Source organism: Stegodyphus dumicola, chromosome 3 (assembly GCF_044657685.1).
Source record: "Stegodyphus dumicola isolate Sdum_Otavi_A_Nest chromosome 3, ASM4465768v1".
NCBI classification, from domain to species: domain Eukaryota; kingdom Metazoa; phylum Arthropoda; class Arachnida; order Araneae; family Eresidae; genus Stegodyphus; species Stegodyphus dumicola.
This window is the reverse complement of record NC_140770.1, coordinates 143158877-143175009: the sequence shown is the minus strand read 5'-3', so window position 1 is coordinate 143175009 and position 16133 is coordinate 143158877. Positions and strand designations below refer to the sequence as shown.

Genomic DNA, 16133 nt, shown 5'->3' with positions numbered 1-16133 from the left:
CACTCTCTCTCTCAAAGCTGTAATTACGCTCGGCCGTACTCAGGCCCTTGATAAGCTTCGTAGTCAAATAAATTTAAGGGGTTAACTCGATTCGAATCTTGATAGCTTAGACTAGATTTCTTTAGTTAATCTTAGTTTTAGTTTAATTTTTAGTCTTTTAAGTTCAAGCCCAAGTATCGGCTTTGATTGTACACTCCAAGACATAGTTTTGTTAAATCTTATTGAAATAATAAAGGGTTAGTTACTCTTCCATCTTGTTGTTTTTTGTTACACGAATTTAAGCGATTATTTGCTAACTACTTCTTAAGATTCGTCACTTTCTACGGTAACTGAGAATTACACTAGTTAAAATCTTACAAGTTAATTATCAAACCCAAGTCCAGAAAGTGATGGCAAGGCCGATAGTGCATCAGAAAATATATGGACACATTGACCACCAGATAATTTATTTCGATCCAGGTCAAAGCCAGGTATTGCATATTATTCAAGCTAGTACACTGTATTCGTGAAATTTAATAAGAAGTTTTTGTGGTCAGTCTCAGTTCCGTAATAATACACTACAAATGCGCAACCAACATTTCTTCCTAGGCCCGAACCATGAGTATAAATATATTTTTTTACAATACATAACAATCGATCATAATTTAGTCCAAATTTATCTGCAGGGTAAATCAATTCAAAGCAAAGTCGGGGGGGGGGCACGGGATAAATTACTTGAACGAACCGGGTAAAATGGAAGCAGGTAGTAAATTTAACTTTTTCTTGTTCTTAGTGCGAGTGGTGAACAGTGTGATTACGAGGTACATTTATTAACAGAGTACAGATAACAGTTCTTTTTTCCAAAGCCAAATGGGAATGAGAAAGAATAATTAGCATATTTTACTTGCTTCATGAGTTCAATTAAATAATTATTAGTAGGAATATGAATACAGCATTTAGGGATCGAACGATAAGCTTAAGTAGTGTTCCTCCCTTTCATTCTACTAAACTAGGTGTAGAGGAACCGCCGGAACTACTAAACTAGGCTACTCCCTACACTCCTGCAGGTCGCCTCCTTACCAGCTGTTAGCCGGTGAGGGGGTGTACCTGGGCGGAACAGGCGAAGTACGTCGGAAGAGTATGGAGTAATCTCCTGGAAGGATCACCCACGGCTATTCCATTATGCTCAGCAAAGACCTGCAGGCAATGGAGCAAAGACAAACTTCTTCCCTTGGACTTCATCTAGGGGCACCCCTAGGTGAAGTCCAAGGGAACCCTTGCGTTTTTGACCAACAGAAGCTGCTCACTTCCACCTTCTTTTGGTTTTGTTGGCCAGGTTGCATCGGACTTTCTAAGAAAGAATTAACATCCGATCCTCACACTGTTATTAATATTGATTTTTTAACGGTCAACAATCTTCTGGAGCTGATCTGACATACGTCATATCTTTCGGGGATAAGCAGCAACACAACACAACACAGGAACCTAGTGAACCACTAAGCGAATAATCGCTCAAGTCCAGGAACAAAAACGTAAACTCAAGAAGGGTTTAATTACCCTTTATTTGCTTCAAATAAAGATATAGAGTCGGCCCCTTTCTCAGGGTTTACAATAGAGCCTCCACTTGGGCTTAAGCACAAATGTAAGAAATAAGAACTAATCACTAACTAAAGCGATTTAGCCGAAGCTAACATAACTCTAAACTAGTTGGCTCAAGCGAAAAGACACGTTCGCTTACGAAAACACACGTAAGCGAAAAGACACGTTATTACACGGGCCGAGCGTAATAACAGCTTAGAGAAACGTAGGTCAAAGGCAACCGCGCGCTGTTTAGGAGTCCTAACTCTCTCTGGCGAAATCAATTGAACCTTTGACTTAAATGTTTTCTACTAATTTGCATCTAACGCGATTCTAAAAACTCATTCTGGTAAGGAATTGTAAGCTGAAGCTAGAAGACATAGGAAAGGTGCATAAACTTAACTGTTATAAAATTAGGATATACCTTACACAGTATCAACGGTAGTTCCAGAAATTCCGAACTGGAAATTGCAACTTAGAAGAGAAGCCTCTTTCTATAAGATCTTACCAAATCCTGGTGAAACAGAATCCCATCGCAACTAGAGGAGGTAGCAGAGACGAATGAAAGTCTATTTTAAATTAAAAAAGTATTTTGTTTATCTTAATTTTGAAGATAAAAGAAGTATAAAAATGCCGCATTATTTATGGGTTGATCCAAAATTTTATTATTTTATTCTTGTATATCTTTGGAAATCAAACCATTTGTTAACTGCATGATTATTTGTATTTGATTTATGTATAAAGTTTGGTCCTTTTCCAGTAGTTCTTTCAGGGTGTGGCATTTTAGCTGTTACGCAATATTTACCGCTTAGGAAAATTTGAATTATATCTCGGATAATTGCAATTGTATGAGAAAAGTACTTTTAGTTTTGGTTCGGTAAAACGTTTCCGTTTCCAAACGGACATTTTTTGCTATGAGATTCATAGAAAATTTTAATTTTCCCTTAACCTTGTTGAAAATTATGATGTGACAGGTAATTTTGTTATTCTACGTTGTTTAATCCATTGTTTAGACAAGAAACATATGACTATCACGTATCGTAAATGTCTCATACACACTTTATACAAATTTCTTTGGTTGGCTGGGAGAAAACTATATGAGTGCGGAGAGAGTATCAGTTTCTGAATTGTTAGTTCAGGAGCGACTTCGGAAGACTGACATATCCGTGAGAGGTTTTCCGCTTAGATGCGCTTTGCATTACATTATATTTAATGTTCTTAACAATTCGAAGTGTATTTTGAATGTAAAGTGTACAAATGATTGTACTCAAATGACGAAAATATTCATGTTTCAGCAATGTCAAATTAAAAAAATAATAATAATTCTTGACAAATAATGAAATCTGACTACATATATAATAACAGCTTACATATGTATTTAGTCTAATAATAAATATCTGACAATATTTAATGTCAGTTTACTGCTGTAAATATCTAACAATATTGAACAGCAGTTTATTTTTGTAAATATATAACAATATTTAAATTAGTTTTTTGTCTTAAAAGAAATATTTAATAGGCTGTACAAGGAAGTCACCTCATCCTCAAGATGTTAAATTACGATGTCCTCAGGCCATCCTAAGTATGTCCCGGGATATTGCGACTTAACTAGGACATTCTGAGGATGTTTTGTGCTATGGGGGTGGTGTCCGCATCAGATATTTTAAGAATTAAAAAAATCAAGAGGAATCGCAACGCATTTTCAAAATTATAAGAAAACTTCAACCGTTATCGTTATTTTAAGTTATCGCATGATTTTAAGCAAACTAAGCTGCTTTAAGAAAATGGACATTTTTAGACAAACTGTAATTAAAACCTGTTTTTCGATGCAAACAATTATTAAATTCTACCTTTCTTTTATAAAGCGGGAAAACATGGAAATATTTAATACTCTCCAGTCTCGCTAAAAATGCTTTTATTAGTAAAAGATACAAATGATATTCGAAATCCTTTTAATTTCTGAACTAAAAAACTTAATAAAAAAACAGTCCACCAAGAAGAGACATTCAAAGAAAAACAGGCAGTAAAACTGAATATTAAATAATCTGACATCTCAGTCCAACCGGATTTGCCCGCCAGCGGCCAAGCGGTAAATTCGCTGAATGCTGGTAGCTTCATCCGGGTTCACAAGTCGACTGCAGCTTGCCGGAAAGGAACTTTCGATGTTTCCCCCACGTGTTTTAAAAACAACGCTCGTATGCTTTACTGTAATACTAAAAATCTGATCCATGCGGAGACTTCAAAAATTCGGATAATGGAGTTCCCTTTTACTTGCAACTAAATTTTATAGAACATGATTACTCTTTTCATTTTCCGTTCTTCTTATCATTCTTCTCGACAGATTTCAGTCTTCCCGTCTTCATTACCAAAGACAGAGACATAATTCACATCAATTTTTAAATATTTCTTTTGTATGTGAAATCGTCGCCATTCTATCCAATTCATTTCTTCAATTTCACTATTTCTCACTTTGTTAAGGATATTAACTTTCCTTTATTGTCAAAACAATCCGATTCCTATTGGTCGTATACTAACTACTTAAGCATATCGCACTATACTTTTGAGGAAATGTTACGCATTACATTAGAAAGTTAATTGAGTAATTCATTAGGAACTTCACGCAAAAGTCCCTACGACGTGCACCAAAAGGCTAAAAGAGAGTAATTTAACTGTATTATTCTGCATGTTAAAGGAAAAAAAATATAATTAGTTAATTCAATTAACTTAAAGACAGCTCATTTATTTAATCTATTTTTAGAAAAGAAATCCGTTTTAGGACTGAATTACGATTCACGGAATAAGCAAAGAATAGTTAGCTTTACAACAGCTAAACCATTTTTCTGTTAATGGTTTTGTCGGACACCACAGACCCGTGTACATACTACACACACTGATCTAAATAAATGTTTTTCCTAAAAGTTATAGAGTCATTAGGTTACACGTGCAACTGGATCGTGAAAATGTACAATGCCTTCGCCAGAATTCGAACTCCGGACCTTCCGGATACGCGTCGAGCGTGCTTCTAGTTACACCTCGAAGCATGCGGAAAAGTGGGAGAAGATACCTTATAAAGTATATACTGGAATATATTATATTTTTATATTACCGAAAATCTGCATAAAATATTAAAAACATCAATAAATCAACACAATTACTTTTTAAAAAAAGTTACCGTTAGGCCCAAAAGGAAAATAAATTATTCGGATAACAACAACTCCGGACATCTGAATTCCAGATAACTCTCATTCTATGATATTTATAAGCTCAAAAATGCAAATAAAATAAAAATAAAGTAAAGCTGCGGATAAAATATGGTAATACACAGAAAAACGTTCAGATGTTAGGCGAATTTTTCAAGTGAAAAATATCTTATACTATCGTTTATATTTTAGTTGTGTTTCTATTTCGTATATTTCTAAGTGCTTTACATTATTTATAGCCAGTGACTTGCCGGTCTTGCAATAAGAAATTTGAAAAGGACGTATTTTATTTTTACTGAGTTAGTCTCTAAAACTATTATATCACAGACTTAAGAAAATTAACGGAAACGGCAAATGTACATGCATGTAACACATTAATACGCATTTTTAATTTCTTAATTCGAGGAAAATATTTCCTCCATAAAAGTACAAAAGGTTAATTTTCTTACGTAGATAATCAGATAATCACAAAAGAGCGGAATAAATAAGTTCCTCCTCTTCTGGAAATCACTGACCTCAAACCACCAACGAGATCAGTTTCGGTAATCACTGTCAACAGTTCGCGAATCCATCATTAAACATTGTTAGAGTTAATCTCTGTTAACTGATTCTAAAAGTGTCGCTAGAGCGGTGGAAGTTACAGTTAAAGCACGGGCTACGGATCCCTACACATTGAAGACGAATTGCAAAATCCATACACACTTTCTCTCCGCTGAGCGGGAAAATAACAAAAAAAGTTCAATTCTTACGTTATTGCTGAGTGGTTGGACAGGGATTGTATTATACGTCGTTAGCATACGCCACCTGGTGGCTGAGGTCGGTTAGCTATGACAATTGGTATAAAAAGGCACATTTCTGCCTAATTCGATTCTTATCGAACAATTTCTGTGGATTTATTGCAAGTTTAAATCATCAGGTACGTGGATGTTACTTTCAATATCAGGATGTATTTTGCATATTTTGTGGATATCTCGATTTAATTAATTTAATTGGTTAATTTTCAATTTCTGCTCATATTTGGTGATTAGATTACTTTTATTGAGAGTTAGTAATTAAGCTCTTAAAATTGAAGTTTTTAAAATTTTTAAGTTTCTGATCGTTTTGTACTTTTGTTGTATATTTAAAGCATTGTTTTTATAAATGTTTTATAATAGGTGTAGTAGCATGACAATATTTATCAAGTTTTGTTTTTAAAAAATATGAAGCTTTTAAAATGCAGTTTCAAAATTTAACCTTGTTTTTTCCCTTAAAAATTCAACAAAAATTCTTTAAATTTTCGAATTAAGGAAAAGAATCTGCAAATAACGGCAAAGTTAAAAAAATATTATAGTGTTGGGATGATTAATTTATTGATAACAATTACATTTATTTCAATATTCTTATGCTTGGTATAAATCATTAATTAATTATTTTATACTAAACTAACTAAGTTAGTTACACAATAATGATTATTTAAATGGAAGCTTTATTCATATGTAAAACAATAAAAGTACCGTATTCAAAATCTAAACGAAAAAAATTATAATAAAATATTTTTATACGAGGACTAAACAGGAAAATTTCTCCAGGAAAAAATTTAGCAGTGTCTTTATCGTTTGACAAAACCTTCCATTTTTAGAATAATTTCCTTAAAACCGCCCATTTTATAGTGCCCATTTTATTATCATGATATTTATACGAAATGATTTTCCTTCAACATTTCTCTGAATTTTTATTTATCGGCAAAAAGTAATTCGTGTTCTTAGTTTTACACTCTTTGAATATTATTCTTCATCTTTTTAAAATAAAGAATCTGCATGCATGTATTTGTATGTTCATCTTATGTATAGAAAAGGCGGCTATATCTAGTGTCACTACATTTTAAACTCTTCATGATCCTCAACCCGAACATGTGCACCTCGAATCTCGAATTTAAGTTGTTTTTCATTTATTTTATGTTTCGTGCAAATCAATGAAATTTTGATTAAACAACGCAGCAATTTAAATGCAATGTATTGTCACTCTTCAAAGAGTAAGATATTTATTTTTCGAATTTAATCAACAAACTCAGCGATTTAAAATAAATGTTTTGTCTCTTCCCTGAACAAAATACTTTTATCTTCCACGCGCGATTGTGTTGCCATTCGGTAATGCGTAAGATATTTATGTTTCTTTTCGAATTTAATTTTTTTATTGTTGATTAAAACTGAGTGATTTAAAAGAAATAAATAGAATCCGTTTTCACTGCTATTATTAATTATTAACGGGACTTTTAAATTATATTAGTTACTTTCATTAAGATCATTATCTTAGCGGCCAGTTTTAAAAAAGTCCGGAATCAAAACTTCCGTGAACGTGTTTTTGTTGATGGAATCAATCAAGCTCATATTTATTTTCCTTCTTTTTTCCTTTCCATTAATTACATTTATTTACTTGTCACGTAAAACTGGGGTTTCGAAGTGTTTTGGAATGTTCATTAATGTAGCACTTTCACAGATGTAGCATATTTCATAAACATAGCACATTTCTGGAAGTTAATGTGTGAACTTGGAAGATTGTAATGAAAAGTGAAAGTCCGTTTTAAAAAATGATGTTTACCTTTCACAAACACTCAGACTTACTATATTTCTTTTAGATTGCGAATTATAACTTTAGCATTTTTTTGTTGTTGTTGGAGATAAGAATGATATCCGTAAAATGAAACATAACGGTCTACAAGGAATGTGGTATAAGACTTTAGAGAATGTGAATACTTGTAGCTGAGAAGGTGGGTATGCGAGAAATGACCTAATTCAAGTCTGTTGGAAGGTTAAGAGCTTGGCGTAATAAAACTTCGGAAACATGTGTTTGTTTTTAAAAATGCGACAGAACAAGGAAAGTCTTAAAAGCATGTTAACCTGTCATCCAAATTGTAGACATTGCTAAATTTTCATAGGATTTTAATTCGCGGATTGATTAAATCTTCGCGAATGAAAAATACGAGGCCTATTTCATATGCCTTTAATTAAGTATCATATAAATCAAACTGTTAACAATATTTAGGCATAAAAAACATTATCAAAGTAAATAAAAGTTATTTTTTTCTAATTATAGTGTTCTAAGTTCCCATTTTAATTATACATTTCAGTTTTATGATTTGGAGATCACTGGCGGTTTGCAAATGACTACCAAAGTTGATTCCACTGCAATGCGTTTGGTTATATGCATAATGTATGCACATAAAAATGCAGTATAGTTTATTAAATACATATGTATTAAATATATATGAAATGTATATGTAATAAATATAGTTTTAAACACGTATAAAATGAAGTGAGCAAAACTCATTAAGGTTAGATTGGGTTATTTGAATATATCAAAGCACACGAGGGCTATCTGCCTAAGAGGAAGGGACAGCCTTTATAGAGGACTTTCTAAGGGAAATTAAATTAACGTTACCCATGCTGAAAATTATGAAAGCAACCAACTCGTTCGTCTTGATTTGAACCCGGATTAAACTACCAGCCTTCAGCAATCTTAACCGCTCGGTTACAGGTGGAGCAAAATCATTAAGGAACTGACTCAAGTTGATTTTATTGGTATATCAGTTTTAGAGTATTAATTTCTAGAATTGAAAACGCTGCTCTTCAAGGAGGATTATATTACTGCAATGTGAGAATTAAAAAATTTTCTTGTGGATGCAGCTTTGAGTTTTTTTATAAAATGCTTCTGTATGATTACACCAAAAATATTTCATAAATACAGTAACTCGGTTTATTAAAAATAAAAAAATCAAGAAAAATAAAAGGCACGCATTGATGGGATCCTTCTAAGATCTACATCGAGCATAAAAAAAATTGAGGAAGGACAACTGTTTAGGAAATTTTTCTGTTTCGTCACATGATATAAAACAGCCAATCAGCAAGTCGTACTTTTGGATTATAAACACAGAGAGTGCTAACAAAGATCTTCCATTCGAGCTCTTTAGCTCGATCCTGGTAGCGATCTGGTTGAAAAACTTACAATATGCATTCTTTTTGCCGAAGGGAGGAAAACATCTCTCTTTCAGTGTTACAGCTCCCCCCAAACAAATTGCAAAAATTCTTCCTCCATAGCAGATGGACATGTGTTAGTTCTGTTAAACAAAATGCCTTGTATTCGCATTACACACGGGGACACCAAGAAAACTATATCCTTGTTTTCATCAAAATCTGAGTGGACTACCAGTATTCTGCGGTTTTATCCACTCCGCCTGTGATAGTCGTTTTCCCTAATGTAAAGTAAAGGGTCAACTACTTAAACTTCGTTGTTGGTGTTGTGACTCAACTCACCGGTCCGACAGCAGCATCAGAACAAGTCCACGAAATTTATCGTGACAAGGAATGCAAGACTGCGGCTGTCGTTGACAAGAGCCTTGCGCATCATACACGTGACAGCACGACTTCGCTCAGTTCAGCCCCCAATTTTAATGGAGAGCATCCCGGGGGTAAGATGGGTCCGAGCGTCCCCCCCTCTTCTCCTACCACTAATCTCTCGAGAGGACTTTCGGCTTGCCGCATATTTTGAGTGCTTCAATGCCGCACGAAGACTATAAATTTACAAAAATCCATGCCTTCTTTCTGGGATCTGAACCATGGCTCTTCGCTATGCCAATCAGCATCACTAACTATTATCCCGGCTGGGCGGCGAACAGACATCACGAATGCACTGCATAACGATGAACACAAATGATCCTTTTTTTTTTTTTTTTTTTTTTGATAGCATGTCTTTACGAACAACATTTTTTGATTACACCAATATTCCTGTTCTTTGCTTGATAGCAGAAACCCTTTTTACCTCGTATTTAGACGTTATTAAAACAGTCAATTAGCATAGGAAAATTCCCAACATTATAAATTATATATTTGCTGTTTTTTATAACCTTGTGGAAACTCTAATGACTACCTATTTGACATAGATTGTAATTTGAGACCGTTTAACACAATTATTTTATCTAGATGTAAGAGAAAATAACGATCCTATTGAAAATAAAAGAGGTTTTACGTTCTACCAAAATCTGACAAATAAGCTTAAACATCTAAAGACATTTTAACTCTAAAACTACGGTAACAGTAACTTCAATATTCTGTAAAGAAATCGAGACGCTAAATTCAAGGTCTTTCGCTGCTTAACCTTCAAGGAATTCTTTTTTCTCTCTCTCTTTTTTTTTTAAATCTTTTTTTCACGCTCATACCATGAATTCTTCAGACTCCGTAAGTTATCTGAATATTAAGATTTCAGAACAAGAATGTTAGCTAGAACAGCTTAGCAAGTACAGTCAAAACATTTTCGCATTTTGAAAAACTGCAAATGGTAAAGCTCCCAAGAATGCGTACGTCTTCAAAGAATACATATAAAAATATTCTAAGCTTTGCAATTAAATATATTCTCAAATAGCATAAAATTCCAAATTCATTTTGAGAATATATTTTAGAAGAGCTAACTAATAAAATTCCTTGTTGTACTGAACTCATGTGTTCATAATAATCTTGAATTTTAAATGAAATATTTTGAAACTGTATTGAGCACAGTAAAACATAGGCTTATGAACATAATTTGTTCCTAAAGATAATTCGTCACCCGAAATATTATTTGTAAGCCGAAACACTTTTCCTCATAGGAATTTAATGCAAATTGAATCAATCCCAAATGATTGCTTAGAAAATAATACTCTGAATGTATTCGTATGCTTGAATATCCTTCAAGCTCTCTCAGGACCTGATCAAGACAACCCTTTAATGGTAGATATTAGAGAATTATATAAAGACTTGAGGGAAGATCAAAATATTGTGTTTAATTGGGTGAAGGCACACGTTGGACATTTTGGAAATGAGAGGGCGGACGCACTGGCCAAGGAGGCAATTACCGACGTTAATGCTCGTGATATTGATGTACAGGGATCAACAAGGAAAGCTGTGACTATTATGAAAAATTATATTTATGATAAATGGAGGGAGGAGTGGGAAAGGTCTGATCGAAATAAAGGTTATATGAAATTTGTTAAACTTAAAAAAATTTATGTTATTCAGACATTGACGTTAACCAAATCATTACAGGTCATAGCCGTTTTCCTTTCTGTTTTAAAAGGTTTAAATTACAAGAGTCTGACCTCTGTGATATCTATAAAGAACCGGGCACTGAGGAGCATTATGTGGAAACATGTAAATATTTTACTGATATCAGGAACGAGTTTAAGAAAAATGATGTTTTTAATATATATGATATTTTAAATGATTTTTAAAAGACTGAAAATAATTGCCAGGAAAAGGATGGAGAAGATTAATCGTGATAAGCCTGCAGTAGGGATTTTAATTTTAATTTTGTTTTTTAGTTATGTTCTATATGTCTATTTGTTGAACGTGTTGTTTCTAGCTTGCTCTGGCGCAGCCCTCAAAAAGGCCATAGGGCGACATAAAGTCTGCCAGGAGGGTCGGGCTGCGTCCCTCATCTTTCTCTCTCACTCTGAATGTAAATTTGTATATAGAATATTAACATACGCACAGTATTTAACATAACACTAAATATATAAAAATTAGGAGATCGAATTAAATTTCACCGTATTTCTACGAAAGAAATTTGATGACATGAGCAAAAAACGATGAAAAAAGTAGTAGTGCAAAATGTTATTGTTTGAAAGGGAAATTCTATTCCGTTTATTATTTTTTCCGTTTAATTTGCGGGCTTTAGCCATTTACAAACATTAGCCACTACTAAAACCGGAAGCGGTGGTCTCTTTATTATGGAGGTACCTAACAGGTGGGCCGCTGTTGTCTGCTATGAAGGCACACACAAATTAGATAAATGCCCTCTCCGGGATTCGAACCCGGGCCCTTCGACAAGGCAGTCAGAGTCGGCCCAGAGGGGCTAGGAATGCCCTTCTGGGCGGCATTCCGTTAAAATAACTTACAGCTGCTACCTTTCTGGGTATTTTTCTTTTTCTTTTCTTTTTCACTTTATACCGGTTCTCTTTACCTGAGAATCGATGGGCTCTTTTCACATTAAAGATTTGCTTCTGTCTACGCTTTAAAATATTCCTAGATCAAGGCATGGCTTTGTTATTTCAAATATTTATGCTTCGACTTACTACTGCTTTATCAGAGTGATACTATTCTATGAACTTTTGCATCTTATTCTAATTTACAAAATTTCGCAAATCAAATAATTAAGAACATTCTCCCTTCCTTCGGCCCACCAGCGGCCAAGCGGTAAAATCACTGAACACTCGTAGTTCCGACTATCGTTCGATTCCAGGCAGAAAGTCTGGCTGTATAGGGGTTTTCGAGGTTTTCCTCATATGTAACGTGTATACGAGCCAGTTTCCATGAGGAACTCCTCCACGAAGACATCCCTTCGCTTAGGCAGATAGCTCTAGTGTCCTTTGACATGATAAACTAAACTAATCCAAACCCAAATCTCCTTTCTTTTCCCCTGAAGACATTTCGTTCACTGCATTAACTGCATTTTGTAGTGTCATGACTAGTTGCTAGTTTGTTCGTTCGTAGCTCGACAGATCATTTATCATCCGAGACATGTTCCATTTGGAAAATTTGTTCGTATGCCGATTTGTTAGTGATTCTAGGCGTTCGTCAGTCAATGTTCTATTGTATTTTGTTTTGGGTTTTACTCGCCTTGAATCCAGTAGTCATCCTACAAATTTTAAATACGCTCTGAAATACAAGATTCATCACTTTTTTTTAATTATACCCTCTTATCAGTGGTGTACATTTGTAATTGTCTTATAAGGTATTTCTCCCGCCTTCTTAGCATGTCTTCGTGGTGTAATGGTCAGCACGCTCGACGCGTATTCGAGAGGTCCGTGGTTCGAGTTCCGGCGAGGGCATTGCTCATTTTTCATCAATCCTACCTCGAAATAACCTAATGTCTCTACAGTGGTGACCGAACTAAAAGGTGGTAAAACACCAGTAGCTCTTTAAAAGGGGGAGTATATAAGGTATTTCTCCCGCCATCTTAGCATGTTTTTGTAGTGTAGTGGTCAGCACGCTCGACGCGTATTCGAGATGTCTGTGGTTCGAGTGCCGGCGAGGACTATGCTTATTTCTCATCTATCCTGCTTAAAGTACCTAATGTCTTGACAGTCTTCCATAATTTACATTATTTAGTATGTTTTGAATGTTTCATTTGTTCGAAACAAAATCAGATGTAATCAACAACATTGAAATATAAATTTTGGTACATACCAGTTATAAAGTATGCAAATCAAAATACTAATTTTAATTTTGAGGAATTTCTTTCGGTTATCTCCTTTTTCATTGTAAAATAGTATTTGCTTATAATAAATTGCTCTCCTTTGCGTCATTTCAAAATTAGTCCATATTATATGTTTTTTACTTCCTTGTACGAAGTAAAAAGGAAATATTGTAATCGCGAAAAGTTTCAGGCAGCATATTTCAACGAAAATATCCATTTTGACCGCTATCGAATGCAATTTAACGATGTTTTTGCGTGATATCAGTACGTAAGGACAGAATAAAATATTCTTTTCCTTCAAAAAAATTATAAAACTGCTTTAAAATTAATTCTGAAAAGAATTTTTCGTGACGTCTGTACGAACGTATGTACGTACGTGCGTACATACGTATCTCGCATAACTCAAAAATGAGTAGCCTCAGAACGTTGAAATTTTTTATATAGAACTGCGATAACATGTAGATGTGCACCTCGTATTTTGGTTGCAATCGGCCGTACCAAACCTATATAAATATATTTATATATTTATATCCACTCTGTTACCCGGCTCAGTGATCTCAGTTTCTTTACTCTTATATGTTTGTATCTTATATGCCTTTAGTAAATCTGTGTGCAATATTTTTAGAATTATCAGTAATTCTAAAAGTTGTTTAATTGCCGCGAAGCCTTTTTTTAATGGCGGCCATTGATGTTTACATTTGAAACAGGAGACTAGTGGATTTGTTGTCAATCTAAAGAAACTTAGCTTCGCAACAACAAAGATAACGCATTCATTTATTATTGCCAATTAAATCATGCTTAATTCTTTTTGGAATTTTTTCGAGGAAATAAGTGTTTGAGATTTACTTCGTAATTTTTAATATAGATATTTTGAGTTTTCATATATTTTTGCCTTCTTGCAAAGTGAGAACTGAATTAATTAAATGAGAAATACTCAATCGTATGTGAAAAACTGTTTCTTTTTTGTTTTGTTTGCTTAATTTCTTTTATACATCATTCTAGCTTTATTATAGTATTTGAATAGAACATGTGACAACGACTAGATAATTCTATTCTTTAAATGATATAAATTTTGTGCATTATGATTTATAATATGAACGAAATATATAAGTTAACTGTTATATAATTATTGGATTATATAACAGTTAACTTAGTTTCCGTTATATAATTATTATATAAGTTAACTGTTATATAATTATTAATACTGTTAAGTGAACCTAGCGCCAGAGTGTCGCTATGGTAAACAAATACTAGAGTGAATTTTAAAGAATGCATTTATTCTATTTTGATTTATGAGCTGTCGGCGAAGTAGATTTAATTCAATCCAATAAGTTTAAATGAAATGCAAGAAAAAATGCGTATAATTTAATATTCCAATACAAGGAAGTCATGTGGTGTACACGTCAGATTTTTTCATAGCACTCATTACGCAGGTATTCACATAACGCTTCAAGCGATAATGATTTCAAATCTGGGAATCGAAACTTAATGTTAAATATATAGAATCAAAATAAAGCTAAACTGAGACTAAATCATCCTGAATCGGTAGTCGCGTCGCATTTCTGTTCTCCACTTTTAGCATTAATTGTGAAGAATGAAAAACCTTTTTATCCCCCGTAATAATAGCTGCGAAAAATACTTAGGTTGAAAGTTTAAATTAAAAGAAAAATTACCATTATGTTCTAAAGAATAATTCGTAAAATATCAATAATATTAAAAAAAAACTGCCTGTTTATGAGGCTGGTTTAAATTATGGCTCATTAAAAGTCTAAAATAAAGAGATACCATTTTTATTCATATTAAAAATATCTTACACAAATCTGATGTATTATATTTCAAATTACAAAAAAAAAAAAAAAAAAAAAAAAAAAAAATGCCTAGACAAATGTTTTCCTAGAAATTTACGAATTACATGTGGTATTGGGTTATTAAATGAATAGTTAAAAGCATATTTAAAAACTGCGTTTTTAAAAATTGTATTCTCAAAGAAATATTATGTTAGGCTGCCGTATGCCATTTAAAAAAAAAATGTATCGTATGCCATTTTTAACAAAAAGCTCGAAAATTTATATTTAGTGATATTCTCAGATTAATTCGATGTACCACTTCTTATATTATTTTTAAGTCGACCAAAATTAATTTTATTTATGATTTTTTTTGTTTTCATAGGTACGATTACAAGAGTTTGAACAGTTGCTGGTGCCATTTCGTCTGCAGCAGGGATCTGATGTGCCACAGTGAAGCCAACTACAAGGCTTGCTGCCCCCATCGCTGGCTTGCCTCCGGACCTAATCCTAAGTTAAGGATATCCAGGACTTCCATTGTTTCAACCTTGACCTTCAGTCAGGTGAAAACTTCACCTTTACCTTCCCAGTAAGTTCAACATACCGGAATACCTCTTTCCACCATCGGAACAGCGGAAGTCAGCCAATCAGCATTATCATCTCCAAAAGCAAAATAGCATTCTAACAAAGTTATAAATCAAAAAAACTCAGAGCAATTCATCACCAAGCGGATAAAATCAAAATTATAACAGCTTCATTTGTATCGCCTATGGGAAAAAGGAGAAACCCGGCAATAAGCTCAAACTGTCTCCAGAACTCGTTTTGACAATTAGAGATGCAGTAATACCGTAAGAGTAAAATTTGGAAGGAAAAAATAAAAAAAACCTTGCCGCTGTTATACACTTCATTTTCGAAGGCCAAAAACCGGAGATACAACTTTTCCTGCTCAAAAACCATTCTTTCTCCAATCTGATCTGTGTATTTAGCAAGGAAACCAGAATGGCCAGTCATTGAAGCTCCGACCTGTCCCCACATTCACAACTGCATTGAATAATTCAAAAATATAACACTTCATCACGAATCCATTCTGTTCAGAACTCTCAGTCAATCATGAATTTAACAAGTGCATCGCTGCTAACGGATACAGCACTCGAAAACTCAACAGATTTCGAAAATGAGACTTTATTAGGGAGCTTCGAGCCCCTCGCTGTGATGCCGGACCCCGTTGTCAAGCTTGCCCATGATATTCTCATCTGTGTCTTGTTAGTGTCCGTCATGTTCGCTATGGGATGTCATATCACATGGAATGAAGTAAGTTCTCTTGTAATTCTTCTAACTATATAATTATTCTAAATTTGTAAAATGAACAAGTTTTAAAAAATATGAA

At 33.8% G+C, this 16133-nt stretch overlaps 1 protein-coding gene across 1 annotated transcript in view; it reads left to right on the top strand.

Annotated features, from left to right (window-relative positions):
* The first annotated feature begins 5556 nt into the window (after positions 1-5556).
* LOC118182091 (ileal sodium/bile acid cotransporter-like) overlaps positions 5557-16133 on the top strand; it is a 90383-nt gene continuing 79806 nt past the window's right edge. Inside the window, exons 1-2 of the mRNA XM_035351378.2 lie at positions 5557-5673; positions 15132-16057. Coding sequence (XP_035207269.1) covers positions 15857-16057 — 201 coding nt within the window. The 5' untranslated portion in view covers positions 5557-5673; positions 15132-15856. The remainder of the gene's footprint in view (positions 5674-15131; positions 16058-16133) is intronic.